Consider the following 16,198-nt stretch of genomic DNA (forward strand, 5'->3'; position numbering starts at 1 on the left):
TCCATCCATCTCAACCTTTAAATTACAGTTGTGTTGTGCTATACGGTGATTCACAGTGGGTCGCTGTGTTAGTCTGTCTGCAGTAGTAGAAAAGGGCAAGAGTCCCGTAGCACCTTAAAGACTAGCAAAAATATTTTCTGGCAGGGTATAAGCTTTCTGAAGAAGTGAGCTGTGGCTCGCGAAAGCTCATACCCTGCCAGAAAATATTTTTGTTAGTCTTTAAGGTGCTACGGGACTCTTGCCCTTTTCTACATATGCTATACGGTAATTTATGGACCTAATAGGTATCTAAAGCCATCTGCACATAACAAAATATATATTTTATCAAAGCAATTGTTGAACCGAAATACAATTAAGAAGTAATATATTAATAATGAAATAATTCTTATTTCCTTTAAAAAAAAATTGGGGGGGGCCAAGAGAGTGGGGCCCTAAGCTATAGCTTGTTTAGCTTATACGTAAATCCGGCCCTGGGGAAGGGTTGAACGGGGACAAAGGCGGCCTCTTTTGCTCTGAGACGTAGCAGGGGCGCCTCTGAGCGCGCGCAGAGTGTTTCCCCCCCCTTCCCCAGAAGCCGGGAAGGGAGGGGAGGGGAGACCCCCGAGAGGGAGGGGAGAGCGGGCCTGGCCCCGCCCCTCCCCCGCCTAGCCCCGCCCAGCCCCGCTCCTCTCTCCCCGCCTGGCCCCGCCCCTCCCCGCCTCTCTTCGCCCGGCCCCGCCCCTCCCCGTCCGGCCCCGCTCCTCCCCTCTCCTCGACTGCCTCCGCCCCTCCCCGCCTCTCCCCGCCCGGCCCCGCCCCTCCCCTCTCCCCGCCTGGCCCCGCCCCTCCCCGCCTCTCTTCGCCCGGCCCCGCCCCTCCCCGTCCGGCCCCGCTCCTCCCCTCTCCCCGACTGCCTCCGCCCCTCCCCGCCTCTCTTCGCCCGGCCCCGCCCCTCCCCGTCCGGCCCCGCTCCTCCCCTCTCCCCGACTGCCTCCGCCCCTCCCCGCCTCTCTTCGCCCGGCCCCGCCTCTCCCCGCCCGGCCCCGCCCCTCCCCTCTCCCCGCCTCTCCCCTCTCCCCGCCTCTCCCCGCCTCTCTTCGCCCTGCCCCGCCTGGCCCCTCCCCTCCCCTCCCCTCTCCCCGCCTCTCTTCGCCCGGCTCCGCCTGGCCCCGCCTCTCCCCGCCTGGCCCCGCCCCTCGGCCTCGGCTGCCGGTGCTTCCCTCCGCCTCAGCCGGCCTCCCCGTCTCCTGACGGCCGCAAAAGGTATCCGCTTTCCCCCCCCCTTTTACAGCAGCCGCAAGTGAGGTGAGTCGCAGCCCTACGACCCCCCCGGTGTCCCCCCCCACCTCTCCCTGCCTCGCGGGGGCCCCTGAGGCGCCCCGGGGAACGGCCACCCATCCCCTGAGCCGGGGTTGGGGGGTTGTGGGGGGGGGAGAAAGGAAGTCTGTTGTTTTCCCTGTTGTTTTGGTGCAACACTTTTAGCATTCAGAGGCTTCTCTGCTGTGGGGAGAGGGGGGGCAGCTTCTGTTTTCCAGCAGCCCCCCCTCCCCCGCCAGGCCTTTGTTATGGGGGAGCTTCCTCGCCGCCTTCCCTTCCCCCTTGTCAACAAGAGGCTTTCCCTTTTCTTGAGGCTTTCTTGGAGGGGCTGTTCGATTCGGCCCCCCATCAACTGGTCGAAATGGCAACATTCACTGCATTAATAAATCCAAAAAGAAAATACTGATTTTTTGGGAGAATGGGGAGGCATGGGCAACTTATTGTGTAACTGAACTTAAGTTGGGAAATATTAAAGGATGTGAATTGATCTAATTCAAAATGTTAGTCGTAATTAAGCTTCTAAGGTTAAAAAATTTATTGTAGGACTGACCGATTTGGTTTATTATAATGAATTAGAACTGAACACAAAGAGAGAAACCTGGATATTAAATGGACTGAGGAGGGGAGAGGGGAAGTTAAATATATATACTTGCTTAGAGATAAGATAGAAATCTTTTTTATTATGTACTTTGTGAATTGAAAAACAATTAAGATTGTAAATCAATTTAAAATAATAATAAAATAAAATAAAAAAAGATTCAGCCCCCCATATATGCTTATGTGTGTATGCATGTATGTATACACACACACACACACTTTAGGACAGTGGTTCTCAACCTTTTTTGCTCCATTCCCCCCCTTTCACCATTGTTCAAAATATAATTCCCCCCCTTTCCCAAAATCATCTATCTCAAAAGGTGCATTCCAAATAATATGCACTTTGCTGAATAGTGGTCCCAATCCCCACAATCCTAAAATTCTCCCCCCCCCGGGGGGGGGAATTCCCCCCTTGTTGAGAACCCCTGCTTTAGGAGGAAAGAAGGCGTCTCTGTTATCGATAGGGGGGCAGTTTTGAGGAGGTCTCCATTGCTGACTGAGGGGGAGTAGGGGGGGTCTTTCTCCCTCTCCAAGCTTGTTACTCTTTGGGAGGGTCTGCTTTGGAGACACTGTCGTGCTGGGGAGGGGGAGAGAAAGTGGGGCAGAAATCTACCCCCCTCAGCACACTAGATGGAAAGGGGCAGGATTCCCTCCCTCTTCCATCTGTTGTGGTGGGGCAGGAATCCCCCTCCCCAAATTATTACTGTTGTTCTGGGGGAGGAGAGAAAGTGGGGTAGGGATCTCCCTCCTCCCCTGCTGTTGTGCTGAGGAGGGAGAAGATGAGTCAGGAATTTGCTCCCCCTAAATTATTACTGTTGTGCTGGGGGGAGAAGAACTTGGTGGGGCAGGAGTCTCTTCTCTTTGCCCCCCCCCCTTTTCTAGTAGCTCTGGGGGAGATATTCTTGCCTAACTTTCTCCCCCCCCCCCCCAGCAAGTATGGGAGAAGTGGATTTGTAAACTAAGGAACTAATCTCCAGAAAGACAAAAGTATTATGGGGAGGGGGAGATATTTACCTTCATTGTTTTGCACAAGATGGGGTGTGTTTTTACAACCTTTCTCTGTGTTGGGGTGCATGTGGTGAAGGAAAGCAGGAGCTGTTTTTTTTTGAGGGGGGGAGAAATCCACTTTGGTGTGGGTGCTTCATTTTCTTGAACCCGGTGGGAGGACAGATTTATTCTTGGTGTTCTCTCTGCTGAGGGTGCAGACTTTGGATCCTAAAAACTAGCAAACGTCTGGTGGGGTTTCGGGATGGATTTGGTTGTGCCTCATGAGGGAAGGTGGGAACTGCAGTGACTTTTTTCCCCTTACAGTTTCTGCTTGTGCGGGACTCCTAACTCTGCTTTTAGGGAGGGATCTTCATAATCTCATTTGTAACAGTTTTCTTAAGTGTGCAAATTCCTCTGCTCTTGCAGATAGGTGGTTCAAACCCTGTCCGCATTGGTGGTTTGAAAGAGACCACTGTGGTTTATTTAGGGATGTGGAAAGGATTAATAAAAGATGGGGTGGAGAAACCCTGATTAATTCCTCTATCAATTTAATATTTGTAACAATACATTATGTAACTGTATATGCTTTAAAAAAAACAGCTTCCTCTCAAAATCTGAACTTTCTTATACAGAAAGTGTGGGATTGATTGGTCTACATTTGGCTTTGCCTCAGGTGGGGTCTTCTGCCACATTTAAATCCTCCTGTGGCCCACTCTTCCTTTCCTCAAATTGCTGGTCAGTCTTAGTCAAATGGCTCCCTTCTGGATCTGCTTCCTCTTTGCTTTGCGCTCCTCAATTACCCAGCCTGCAGGCTTGGCCCGTGCAGTTTGCTGCCCAGGGTGTGGTGGAGTGCTTGGTATCTTTCCAGTCCCTCTGCAGCTCCTTGAGGGAGAATGGGGTGTGTGTGTGTCCCACCTCACTTACAGTATTCCTTTCTCTCCATCAACTCCCCAGCAGACCCTTTCCTGGCTGTCATTCACATATACACCCCCCCCTGCATCTTCTCTGTCTCCCTGGCAACCCAAACCTCTCAGCAGCCTCCTTCCTCTTCCTCTGGCCATTCCTTGGATATAAAGTTTAGACACATAGGCACCTCGAGGGAGGGATTTTGCTGAAGGCTAAGGGGTTTTGCTCTTGAGGATAAGAACCCCGGTCCTGTGGGCCTGGCGTTATCTGGGCAGTGGACATCTTGCTTGGACTGCATTACTGGCTCCTCTGTTTGTGGGGTGAGAGCTCAGTTGTTTACTCATCATTGCAAGGAAAGGGTATTGCCAACCATGCCAAGTATTTCTTCCTCAGGAGGGAACCATTATTGATCGGAGGCAGAAAGAGGACACTTTGACTGGCTTTATGTTTGGTGCTTTCCTGCGGCTTGCTGCCCATGTTGTTTGGGAGGGGTATTCTCTCCTGATGCTTTCTCTCCGCTGCAGCCCCTCGTAGGGTCTCTTGTCACTTGGGAAATCTGCTGTGTGAGAGACTGGGAGGCGGCTCTCCAGAGCTGGCCTCCAAAGTGCAAAGGGGGCTTGACCTTTAAGGAGAGGATGACATGCCCTTTTTGCCACTTTCCCCACCTTGCTAAGTGTCTTCAGTGGGGGATATTGGAAATGTTTTTGTATCCCCCCCAAGGGACTCCCTCTCCCTTGCACAAAGAACCCATTGTGATGGGAGAGAGAGGCAGAAGGGGGTTATCCCATGCTTTGGTGGAGAGGAGATCCATAGGACTCACTTTTGTTCACTGCAGAGGGACCAGACAGGGTAAAATCAGCTCTGCTTGCCTGCCATGAGTTCTCAGAGCACTTATCCCATATCTCTGTTGTTGAATATGGATGCGGACCCAGAGAGCATGGCTGGAAGGAGAGATGCTTAGATACAGTGTCCAAGACAGGCCCTGAAGCAGTCGAATCCTGCCTGTGCTTGCATAATGTAATTAGTGTGTGTGCGCTTTCACAGTGGAGAGCAATGAAGGTTTGAATGTTTACTGGATCGGGAAGTCTTTTTGCAGGTCTGGTTGAGCAGTGGGAAAAGAAGGAAACCTAACTTAATGGTGCTGTTAATTATTATAAACAATAACAACCTTTAATAACAACAATGACATAAGGCCAGGTCCGAGGATCAGTGGTTTCCTCATCAGAGTTTGAGCAAGAAGGAGTGTTTGCACATTGCTTTGGGTTATGGCCTTAGATTAGAAGGATGACACATAAGCTTGGGTGTGTGTTCTCTCCCTGTTCAGGTCAAACCACAGTAACATCGTGACCCTGCTGTGTGATTACTGGGCCGTTCCTCTGCCTGGGCCAATGCTAGATCTGGAAGTGGTTCCCGAGCGATCTCTAGGGAATGAGCAATGGGAATTCACCTTGGGTAAGTAGCCTGCAGCCTCTGTGAGCATTTTTTTCTGTTGCTGTTATAAGAAGTGATGGATAGACTTTGCTTCCAGGGACTTTCCTTCCAGCATCGTTCTGAGAGAAGGATTCCTCTAGACCAGTGGTTCCCAAAGTGGGCAATACCACCCCCTGGGGGGCGATGGGATTACCTAGGGGGGCACTAAGAGGCAGGGGGACGCTAGAGGTGGGCCCCTTTGTGTTGTTAACTAATTTACAATAGATCAAGCTATGGCTCCATACTGGCAAATTTGGTGGAAACTATCAGAATTTTTTTCCAAACTTTGAAGAGCTGGTACCACTGGCTCAAGTTCATCGGTTTTGTTGAATAAATGTTGATTGTGAATAGATGTACAATTACTTGTTACTGTTTTGAAATTTTATTGCTATTATCTTCTTTAGTGCGTCATGCAAACCCCTATTTTGAATAATGCTTTCTATAGGATAGGGTAGGGGGCACTGGGGTTGAGTTTGTGGAACCAAGGGGGCAGTGGCCCGAAAAGTTTGGGAACCACTGCTCTAGACTAACTTAAAAAAGACAAATACCTCAAATGTATTTGGACTAGGTGCTCAGTGATGAGTGTGAGCATCTTTTTTCCGTAAGCCATTCTGCACATTAAAGAGAATGAGGTGGAAGATCAGGTGGTGGTAGAATGCTGGTCTGTCTGACTTCAGGATGCCGTAGATATTGTGTGTGTTAAGTGTTAAGTGCCGTCAAGTCGCTTCCAACTCATGGCGACCCTGTGAATCAATGTTCTCCAAAATGTCCTATCTTTAACAACCTTTAGCAGACATTTTTGGTCCTCCCAGCAAAAAAAGGTCCCTTGCACGCATTAATCAGAACCGCAGGAGGAAACATTTAGCATAGACCACCTCCTGATGTTAGTTTGCTTTATTGGGGGGTATATAGCAGGGGAACATTAAAACATCACCTCACACCTGCAGTCTTCTGAAGTGGTATAGTCAAATTTCTACCACCCACTTTGCATATTTGAAACTTACATTTTTGAAACTTTATGAACAGCTCTTGGTTTACCTACCAGTGCTCTTTTGGGTGCCCTTAAACAGAGTCATGTTTTGTTTGTGCTCTGCTTTGGCACTTCCTCTTGTAATTCTAGCATGGTGAGCAACCCCATCAGAGATCACATGGCTATTGCTCGGAATAGCTGGCACCTGGACGTGTTGGAAGCTGGCTTCTGAAACTCGCACAGAGCTTTCCGGGCAAAGATCTTGACCCACATACATGTGTTTGAATGAATCTTGGGGCACTGGCCGCAACGATCCCATTTAACAGGTCAGGAAACTGAGACCGTCTTAGATACATTTTGGCAAAGGTCACATGCAGTGAGAGGTAGCTAGTGCATCGCAGTGGGTGACATGTTGGACCAGGGACTTCTGTCCAAATCCCCGCTCAGCCATGAAACTCACTGGGTGGTCCTGGTGGAAGTGGTAATAGCAGCTTTTAAAAGCAAATAAACCTAAGAAGAAGAATTAAAATATTGTAAATCACCAGAGATGTCCGTGTGGCAATTTTTGCTTCAATTTAATAAATGTAATACTGTGGGAAAATGTAATGCTTCAGCTGCACTAGTGTAACGATTTTGTGTGTGTGTTAAGTGCCATCAAGTCGCTTCCGACTCATGGCGACCCTATGAATCAATGTCCTCCAAAATGTCCTATCTTTGATAGCCTTGCTCAGATCTTGCAAATTGAGGGCCGTGGCTTCCTTTATAGAGTCAATCCATCTCTTGTTGGGTCTTCCTCTTTTCCTGCTGCCCTCCGCTTTTCCTAGCAGGACTGTCTTTTCCAGTGACTCTTCTCATAATGTAACCAAAATATGATAGCCTCAGTTTAGTCATTTTAGCTTCTAGGTCAGTTCAGGCTTGATTTGATCTATAACCCACTGATTTGTTTTTTTGGCAGTCCATGGTATCCGTAACACTCTCCTCCAACACCACATTTCAAAGGAATCTACTTTCTTCCTATCAGCTTTCTTCAGTGTCCAGCTTTCACACCCATAAATAGTAACAGGGAATACCATGGCATGAATTAACTTAATCTTGGTGGCCAGTGACACATCCTTACACTTCAGAATCTTTTCTAGCTCCTTCATGGCTGCCCTTCCCAGTCTCAATCTCCTTCTGATTTCTTGGCTGCAGTCTCCCTTTTGGTTGATGATGGAGCCAAGGAATAGGAAGTCTTCAACAATTTCAATTTCCTCGTTGTCAACGATTTTGTGCATAGCAAGAATTCCTGTATAAGGATCAGAAAAGGAGAGATGCTGATGTAGGTGTTAATAAATATTTCATTTATTTCACTATTGATTTACTTCATTTATACCCTACCTTTCTCCCCAGTGGGGATCCAGAGCGGCTTACATTGTCCCCCTCTCCATTTTTATCCTCCCAACAACCCTGTGAGTTAGGTCAGGATAATAGTATGTGAGTGGTGCAAAGTCACCTGGCAAGCTTCCATGGCAGAGTGGGATTTTGAACTTGGGTCTCCCAGATCCCGGTCTGACACCCTTAACCACTACACTGTACTGGCCCTGGCCTGCAGATGGCTGGCTGTTGAGCTGGGGTATCCGAAAATAAACATTGTCTGATGGAAGCTGGGACATAAGTTATACATGTTATTCGTCAGACTATAGGACAGAGTTTTACCAGAAGCAGGCATTTGCATACACAGTACAGCAAATCCAATTCTCTCTGCCCATGGATGGGTAGGGAATATACAGGTGTGGTGCACATACAGTTCAGTGAGAAACAACTCCACCCTAAAGAGTATCTTGGAGAGTTCCAGTGTGCTGCCAGTGCAGTGTAGTTGTTTAAATGTTGCGCTAGGACCTAGGAGATCCAAGTTGTAATCCCCTCTCAGCCACAAGTAGCTGTAGCCATTCTCTCAGCCAGCGTGGTGTAGTGGTTAAGGATGGTCGTTTGGAGCAGTGGACTCTGATCCTGAGAACCGGGTTTGAGTCCCCACTCCTCCACATGGGCGGCAGAGGCTAATCTGGTGAACTGGGTTGGTTTCCCCACTCCTACACATGAAGCCAGCTGGGTGACCTTGGGCAAGTCACAGCTCCACCTACCTCACAGGGTGTCTGTTGTGGGGAGGGGAAGGGAAGGTGATTGTAAGCCAGTTTGAGTCTCCCTTAAGTGGTGTTGAAAGTTGGCATATAAAAACCAACTCTTCTTCTTATTCTAGACTTGATTTACAAAAATGTTGTGAGGTTAAAATTAAGGGGACTGTTGGGAAGCAACGTCTGTCCCCACTTTTTTGCATGGCTAGTGCAATTAATTTCTGTTTACTTGAAGTCTTCGCTTGCTGCCAATGAGCTCAGTGAGGTTGAAAATCTACCAACAAATTCTAAGAAAGGAAAGAAAGGACTCCTGTACAGGAATTGCCTAATGGTAGCAGTTCAGGGGTGATGCAAGAGGCAGTTTGCTCAGTTTCTTCGTTACTGTGGTTGGCTGCATGTGCCACCTTCACCCCTTCGTTGCGTATTTTTATTATGTAGAGAAGTGCTGCCCCTGTCCTGGATGGCTCAGGCTAGCCTGGTCTCGACAGATCTCAGAAGCTAAGGAGGATCATAGAATCATGGAGTTGGAAGGGACCAACAGGGTCATATTGTCCAACCCCTGCACAACCCCCTTCTTAGAACTTGGATGGGAGACCACCAAGGAATGCCAGGATCACTATGCAGAGGAAGGCATTGGCAAACCACCTCTGTTAGCCTCTTGCCTTGAAAACCCTACTGGGTCACCATAAATTGGCTGTGACTTGATGGCACTTTACACAGGTGCGCGCACACACGGAAGTGCCATATTTTTGCAGCACCTTCTTAGGTGAAGCGAGCTTTTGCTCTGACTGCCTTCTGTGCATGTGGAGCCCAAATGAATTTGGACAGGGTATGTTTTAATCTACTGCAGGGATGAGTGTGACTGGAGGCAGGCCTGACTTGGAAGAAAGATGTGTAAGGTTTTTAGAGTTGTCTGGATACCGTGGATGGCCAAAAAACCAAATCAGTGGGTTATAGATTAAATCAAGCCTGAACTGACCCTAGAAGCTAAAATGACTTAACTGAGGCTTTCGTACTTTGGTCACATTATGAGAAGACAAGAGTCACTGGAAAAGACAATCATGCTAGGAAAAGTTGAAGGATGCAGGAAAAGAGGAAGACCCAACGAGAGATAGATTGACTCTATAAAGGAAGCCACGGCCCTCAATTTGCAAGACCTGAGCAAGGCTGTTAAGGACAAGACGTTTTGGAGGACATTGATTCATAGGGTTGCCTTGAGTCAAAAGCGACTTGACGGCACTTAACACACACAGCTAAGAAGAAAGGCTTCTGGGGCCATGTAGAAATGCAGGAATATGCCTAATTCATCCAACTGTAGTCCACTAGGCTTGACAGAACTTTAGATGTTTGCTATGTTTATTTGAGATGTACGTTCAGATGAATTGCTGTGGAATGAGTTTATTTAAAGGTGCTCTGGGTTAAGGAAAATCTGTGATTGGTTGTGTGTGTGTGTTTGTTAAGTGCTGTCAAGTCGCTTCCGACTCATGGCGACCTTATGAATCAGTGTCCTCCAAAATGTCCTATCTTTGACAGCCTTGCTCAGGTCTTGCAAATTCAGGACCGTGGCTTCCTTTATTGAGTCAATCTGTATCTTGTTGGGTCTTCCTCTTTTCCTGCTGCCCTCAACTTTTCCTTTGGTAGTGAGTCAACTGCATTTAGGAAAAATTATGCACCCTCCAAGCAACTGCCTCATGATTGACAAACATTAGTTTGTCCGGGAGCTTCCACTGCCGTCTCCAGGCTCAAAGGTAGGTGGTGGGGCCTGGAGCCATGCCGGGCTTGGCGATAGGGGAAGATGGGATCCCCCCCATAAGTCTTGCACCCCCTCACGCTTGTACCCTTCTAAGTGCAATGACTTTATCTGACTTAGAAGAGTGTAAATCTATTTGAGATAGTGTGGGTGTGTGACGTGCCGACAAGTTTTCAAGGCAAGAGACATTTGGAGGTGGTTTGTCATTGCCTACCTACACATGGGCTGAGAGAGTTCTGAGAGAACTGTGACTGGCCCAAGGTCACCCAGCAGGCTTCATGTGGAGGAATGGGGAATCAAACCCGGTTCTCCAGACTAGAGGCCGCCACTCTTAACCACTTACACCATGCTGGCTTTGTTTGGGGTTATTCTGCTGGAATTATCATCTTTTTTTCTGTTCTCAGAATTCTCAACACAAGGTGAGAGGTCCCTGTCAACCAGGGACCTCCATTGGTGAATTCGGTTTATTAAGTATGAATGCTGTGAAATCTTGCGAGTCTCATCGCTTAATTTGTATTCTGCCATGGTGTTGCTACCATGGCATGTGAGTGTGGATTGTTGCCCATCTCAGAAATGTTAGCAACTCTGGCAGAGCTGTGTTGCTGTCTAAATGCTGGCAAGGAATCTCCTCTGGGATTCCCCAAGTTGCTTTCTCGGGCGGAGCTGATCCATTAAAAATGTTTCCTGTATTTTCCCAGAGCAGCTGATATTCTGATAGTGGTGATCTCTTTGGCACTGACACATCATATAACCATATCTTAACTAGGTTTGTGCCTGAACTTTCAATTTGGGGTTGACAGCATCAGTGTTGTAGCTTCTACAAGGAATTTTTCCCCCTGAGGCTCTACCCCTAGCAACTTAAAATGAATAATTGATTTTTCTCCGGCAGAGTTCGCAATGTTCTTCAAAGTTGTCAGTCAGGTTTCCATTTGATACCCGCTTACAGTGCAGCATTCTCACACTGTTTATTTGCTTTCCTCCTAAGTAGCTCAGGGTGGTGTACGTGGTCCCCTCCCCCCATTTGATCTTCCCAACAACCCTGTGAAGTGGGGTTGGCTAAGAGAGAGTGACTGAGCCAAGGCTACCCAGTAGCAAGCTTTATGGCTGATTAGAGATTTGAACTTGTGTCTCCCTGATCATAGTCAGACTGATCTAATGGTCCCCAATGTGGTAAGCCACCGTGCCCCACCACCCACCTGTTTCTTCCCTGAGGCAAAGAGTCATTCCTGGCTTTCCTTTACCTCACCGGAGTAAGAAGAGCCTCAGAACAGCCCTAGTGGCCATCACCTTTGTGTCTGCAGGGAGCTTTAATTTGTACATAGCAGCCCTTGTCATAGGAGAAGACTCCCAACATTTTTGTAATTGGCCCGTAGCAGCTATTTTGTACTGGTGCCCTCTGTGTGTGTAAAGTACCTGTCAGGCCTTTGTCTTTTTTGCTGGCCACACATCAAGTCCTTGGTTCTCATGCCTATGAACGTCTGTGTACAGTTTTGCTCATCCTGTTTTTCTGCAGCTGTGGTAATGTTTAGTCTGTCTTCCTGGGAACCGCTTATCTCGAGGTTGCCTAGCAATATTTACCTTTTCAGTCTGTAGTGTCTTTAACAAGTAACCTGCCTGTGTTCCCCATTACTAGCCTCACCTGCCTGTAGGCAGTCATTCCTTTAATCTGTCTTTTTGCTCCTAATAAAGTATTACTGCTTCAGAGCTTCTTGCCTGGATGAGTTTGCTTCTGGGATGCTAGGGACAGACGCCTGAAACTGACAGTACCGTCAAGTCGACTTATGGCGACTTCTTATGGGGTTTTCAAGGCAAGAGACTAACAGAGGTGGTTTGCCATTGCCTTCCGATTTGTTATATAATACGTCCGGTTCCAGTCAGGGGAAGGAGGAAGCATGCCTCGGATAAGCTCCTGATTTTTAAGCCATTCATTCTAAATCATTCTAAAGAAACTGTAATGACTGGGTTATTTTAACTTTTTAATTGGAGTCTTGTTTAGCAACTGAACCTGGAAAGAACAACTTTATCTTGCTAGCAACTGTGGGGAGTTACCCGGAGCTTCTTAAAAACAAATAAGCTGCCAAAAAGCTCTGTCTCAGATAAGACACTGATAAAGACGCTATACTGCACTTCAACTCCCAGCAGAAGTCTTTTGAGCTAAATTTATTTTACTTTGGCCGACCTAAAGATGGGGAATAAAAAGAATAAAAAGAAACGGCCATGAGAACAGCAGGAGACAAGTCCCCCCCACAGACTATCTAAGCAACTATGCATTGCCTTCCTCTGCATAACGACCCTGGCATTCCCTGGTGGTCTCCCATCCAAATACTAGCCAGAGCTGACCCTGCTTAGCTTCTGAGAACTGATGAGATCCGGCTAGCCTGGGCCATCCAGGTCAGGTCAATGGTGCCCCCTTACCCTTTCTCAAAATTCCAAGAGTGCCAGCTGGCTCAACAAAGGGGAGGTCTCCTGTTCTACCCACTGCATGACATTGTTATTCTTCTTTTCTCCCACTGTCCTCTATGAATCTCTGGTTACTAAGTAATTGAATGACTCAAATCTAGATCAGAGAATGGTCTAAAGTCTGATGTTCCTACGAGGACCTGACCCTGAACAGTGGCTGGGTGGGACGATGCCTAGGAACCTTAGGGAAACCACTAGAGGCTCCTGGAAGAACATGAGAGCCAGCGTGGTGTAGTGGTCAAGAGCGCCGGACTCTAATCTGGTGAACTGGGTTGGTTTCCTCGCTCCTACACATGAAACCAGCTGGGTGACCTTGGCCTAGTCACAGCTCTCTTAGAGCTCTCTCAGCCTCACCTGCCTCACAGGGTGTCTGTTGTGGGGAGGGGAAGGGAAGGTGATTGTAAGCGGGTTTGAGTCTCCCTTAAGTGGTAGAGAAAGTCGGCATATTAAAAACAGCTCTTCTTCTTCCTACACATGAAGCTAGCTGGGTGACCTTGGCTAGTCACAGTTCTTCCTGAACACTCTCAGCCTCACCTACCTCACAAGGTATCTGTTGTGGGGAGGGGAGGGGAAGGAGATTGTAAGCTGGTTTGATTGTCCTTAAAAGGTAGAGAAAGTCCGCATATAAAAACCAACTCTTCTTCTTCGTCAGATATATAATTATATTAGAAAATGAAAGGCATGATGTGTGGCTGACTACAGTAAGTTAGGACCTGGCCCCCATCATGGCTGTACTTAACCAGTCAGATACATCCATCAAGAGAGCAAGATAATCCAGAATCAGAGTCTTTTTTTCTAACCTCTCTCTGTAGCAAGCCCCATTTTTAACATAACAATTCTGTCACATGTATGTATGACCAGGAAATGAAGTCCGGGACAGGGCTGTGCGGATAGGAACAGGTTTGATTCTCACTGGCTGAGGAATTGGAGAAGTGAGAACAGGTTTAGCCTCATTCTGACCTGCTCATAGTTGCATTCCTGTCTCCTGTGCAAGTTGAATGGCTCCCATTAGTTCCTACGGCGGCGGGGGGGGGGGGAGTTGATATGGGAACAATGCCATGTTCCCTCAACTTGGTAGCCTCAATGACAGGGCTCCTTCAGGGGTTGTTTTCTGCTGGGAGCCCAGTATAAAATTTTAGTCTAGTAGTGGTACCTCACCCCAGAAAAGTCCCCAAAAAATCTTTAATACAAGTAGGTTTAAATGTCAGAAACAATCTGCAGCACCTCTGCCGTCTTGGGTGGAGGTGCCCAAAACCACAGATATGCTGTCACTGGGACTGGTGTGCTGCTTGATCCAGTACTGGTTTTGCCGTATTATTTTTGTGTCAGCAGCTGACAAAATAATTTGGACACAGTACCGGAAGAATTCTGCTGTCCCTTCAACTCAGTTGACAGGATTCTGGACACTGCTGTAACTGATAAACTTACAGGGGAAAAATTCTGTTAAAATGGGAAGATGTTCCCCCAGTATTGTTGTTTTGTTTTTCGGCAGAAGTGGATCCTGTTTCTTAATTATTGGAATAACCAACTGGGAAATTTGAATATACACTGATTTTTTTCCAATATTGTTATGTGTATGATGATTTAATTAAAAAGTAATAGCTAAACACATATGGCACTCCAGCATCACACTAAGAAATGGGGGCTGGGAGGTAGAGAGAGGCAGCGGCTTGATTCTAAACGCTTCCCATTAGCTTCCATTGGAGATTCTGGGATACTGTGCAGGGATCAGATCTGATCTTCACTGGTGAGCCTGTTGTAGCCCCCACTCTATTATGTCACCTCATGTACCTTTTTAGTTTGTTTCAAATAAGAGCAAGCACCTTTATGGGTAAAAACAAAGCACTGTAGCTGCAAGCAATGTTGCTTTGAGTCCAAAATCTATTTTATTTATTTGCTTCATTTACACCCCACCTTTCTTCCCAGTGGGGGCCCCAAAGCGACTTACACCATTTTCCTCTTCTCCATTTCATCCTCGCAACAGCCCTGTGAAGTAGGCTAGCCACCACCACACCACACTATCTACCTAGCGTTCCTGACATTGGGATGCTTCAGATGTAACAAACAATGGTTTGAAGAAGAGTTGATTTTTATATGATGATTTTTCTCTACCTTTTTAAGGAGAATCAAACCGGCTTATAATCTCCTTCCCTTCCTCTCCCCAAAACAGACACCTTGTGAGGTAGGTGAGGCTGAGAGAGCTCTAAGAGAACTGTGACTAGCTCAAGGTCACCTAGCTGGCTTCACCAAATTAGAGTCTGCTGCTCATGTGGAGGAATGGGGAATCAAACCCAGTTCCCCAGATTAGAGTCCACTGCTCCTAACCACTACACCATTGTTGCTTTGGGAATGAGAGCCAGCATGATGTAGTGGTTTAGTGCTTTGGGAATGAGCCCTGTGTTCCTACTCCTGGTTGAGAAACTGGGACACTTCCTGGAAAATCACTGAGCAGTTGCTGGAACTCTTAGGGGAGGTGCTTTTCTTGAACTTTTGAACTGTGGTATAAGTCAAAGATGGCTTGGTCAACCCATGATGTTTCTTGCTCAAAAGTATGACGATGAACCCAGGGTGTTTGCTAATCATTGTCTTCAGCAAAATCATGTGTGTAAGTTTAATATGCAACCTGATTCATGTACTCCAATCCAGGATATAAACAGGGGTCAGAAACATGGAGATGTGTACATTTTCTGTCTTTGCAATGTGACCCTTTGAATAAAGCCGAGCAAGCTTTTGTCAGTGCTATCTGGAGGCTTTGTCTGCTTTTCATAAAGAGGGAACCTTCTGTCTGAGTCCGGCGACCCTCTGAAGGCTCTTTTAAGAAAACATGCCAGCTCTTTGCTTTCTATTACACCGGCACACCTCGAGAGTCATATTAAGGTTATCTCCTGATTGATTGGAAGACACTTGGAATGTAATTGTGTCTTTTGATCTTGCGGTTCCTCAATTATAATTCACTGGTACTCTTTATGCGGAAGATAATAGCCCTTACAATAATTTTACAAGCGAGCATCGTAATAAGATTGCTGATGCCCTCACCACTAGGTTTCCAAACACCCTTGCTTCCCTTTGCTCTCTCTGCGAGCCATTTCCTGTATCCCTCTGGTTATGAAATGATTTTAATATTATGGGTTTGAAAAGCTTGTGCCCTTCCTAGGATTATTACACAGTCGCTTCATTATACCTGATGCATGATAAGCAAGAGGCGCCGAGCTGAATATGGATGTGATTTGCATCACGGCAGAGCACATTTGCTGCAGGATCAGCCTGGCAATAATTCACGTGTGCGCCTCCTCAAAAAAAGGCCAACCCCCCACACACTATCCTTTGACAGAGATGGGCATTTATGAAGACACTTATTGTTTGGATCTTTTCCATGCTGGTTTTAGGCCTGGTTATGGGACTGAAACAGCCTCGGCCGTCCTGGTGGATTACCTGTGCCAGGCATTGGACGGGAGATGACTGTTGCCAACTCTGGTTTGGGAAATTCATGGAAATTTGGAGGCGAATCTGGGGGAGGGAGGGACCTCAGCTGGGTATAATGCCATAGAGTCCACCCTCCAAAGCAGCCATGTCCTCCAGGGGAATTGATCTCTGTCATCTGGAGACTGGTAGTAATTCTGGGAGATCTCCAAGCTCCTCTTGGAAGTTAGC

The 16,198-nt window shown here is 47.4% G+C and overlaps 1 protein-coding gene across 1 annotated transcript in view; it reads left to right on the top strand.

Moving 5' to 3' along the window:
- Nucleotides 1–1,231: 1,231 nt before the first annotated feature.
- The window catches only part of PHAF1 (phagosome assembly factor 1), a 61,790-nt gene continuing 46,823 nt past the window's right edge, over nt 1,232–16,198 (top strand). The window contains exons 1-2 of the mRNA XM_056862458.1: nt 1,232–1,284; nt 5,111–5,238. Of these exons, the coding sequence (XP_056718436.1) occupies nt 5,175–5,238 (64 nt within the window). The 5' untranslated portion in view covers nt 1,232–1,284; nt 5,111–5,174. The remainder of the gene's footprint in view (nt 1,285–5,110; nt 5,239–16,198) is intronic.

This window comes from Euleptes europaea, chromosome 17 (assembly GCF_029931775.1).
Source record: "Euleptes europaea isolate rEulEur1 chromosome 17, rEulEur1.hap1, whole genome shotgun sequence".
Classification (NCBI taxonomy): domain Eukaryota; kingdom Metazoa; phylum Chordata; class Lepidosauria; order Squamata; family Sphaerodactylidae; genus Euleptes; species Euleptes europaea.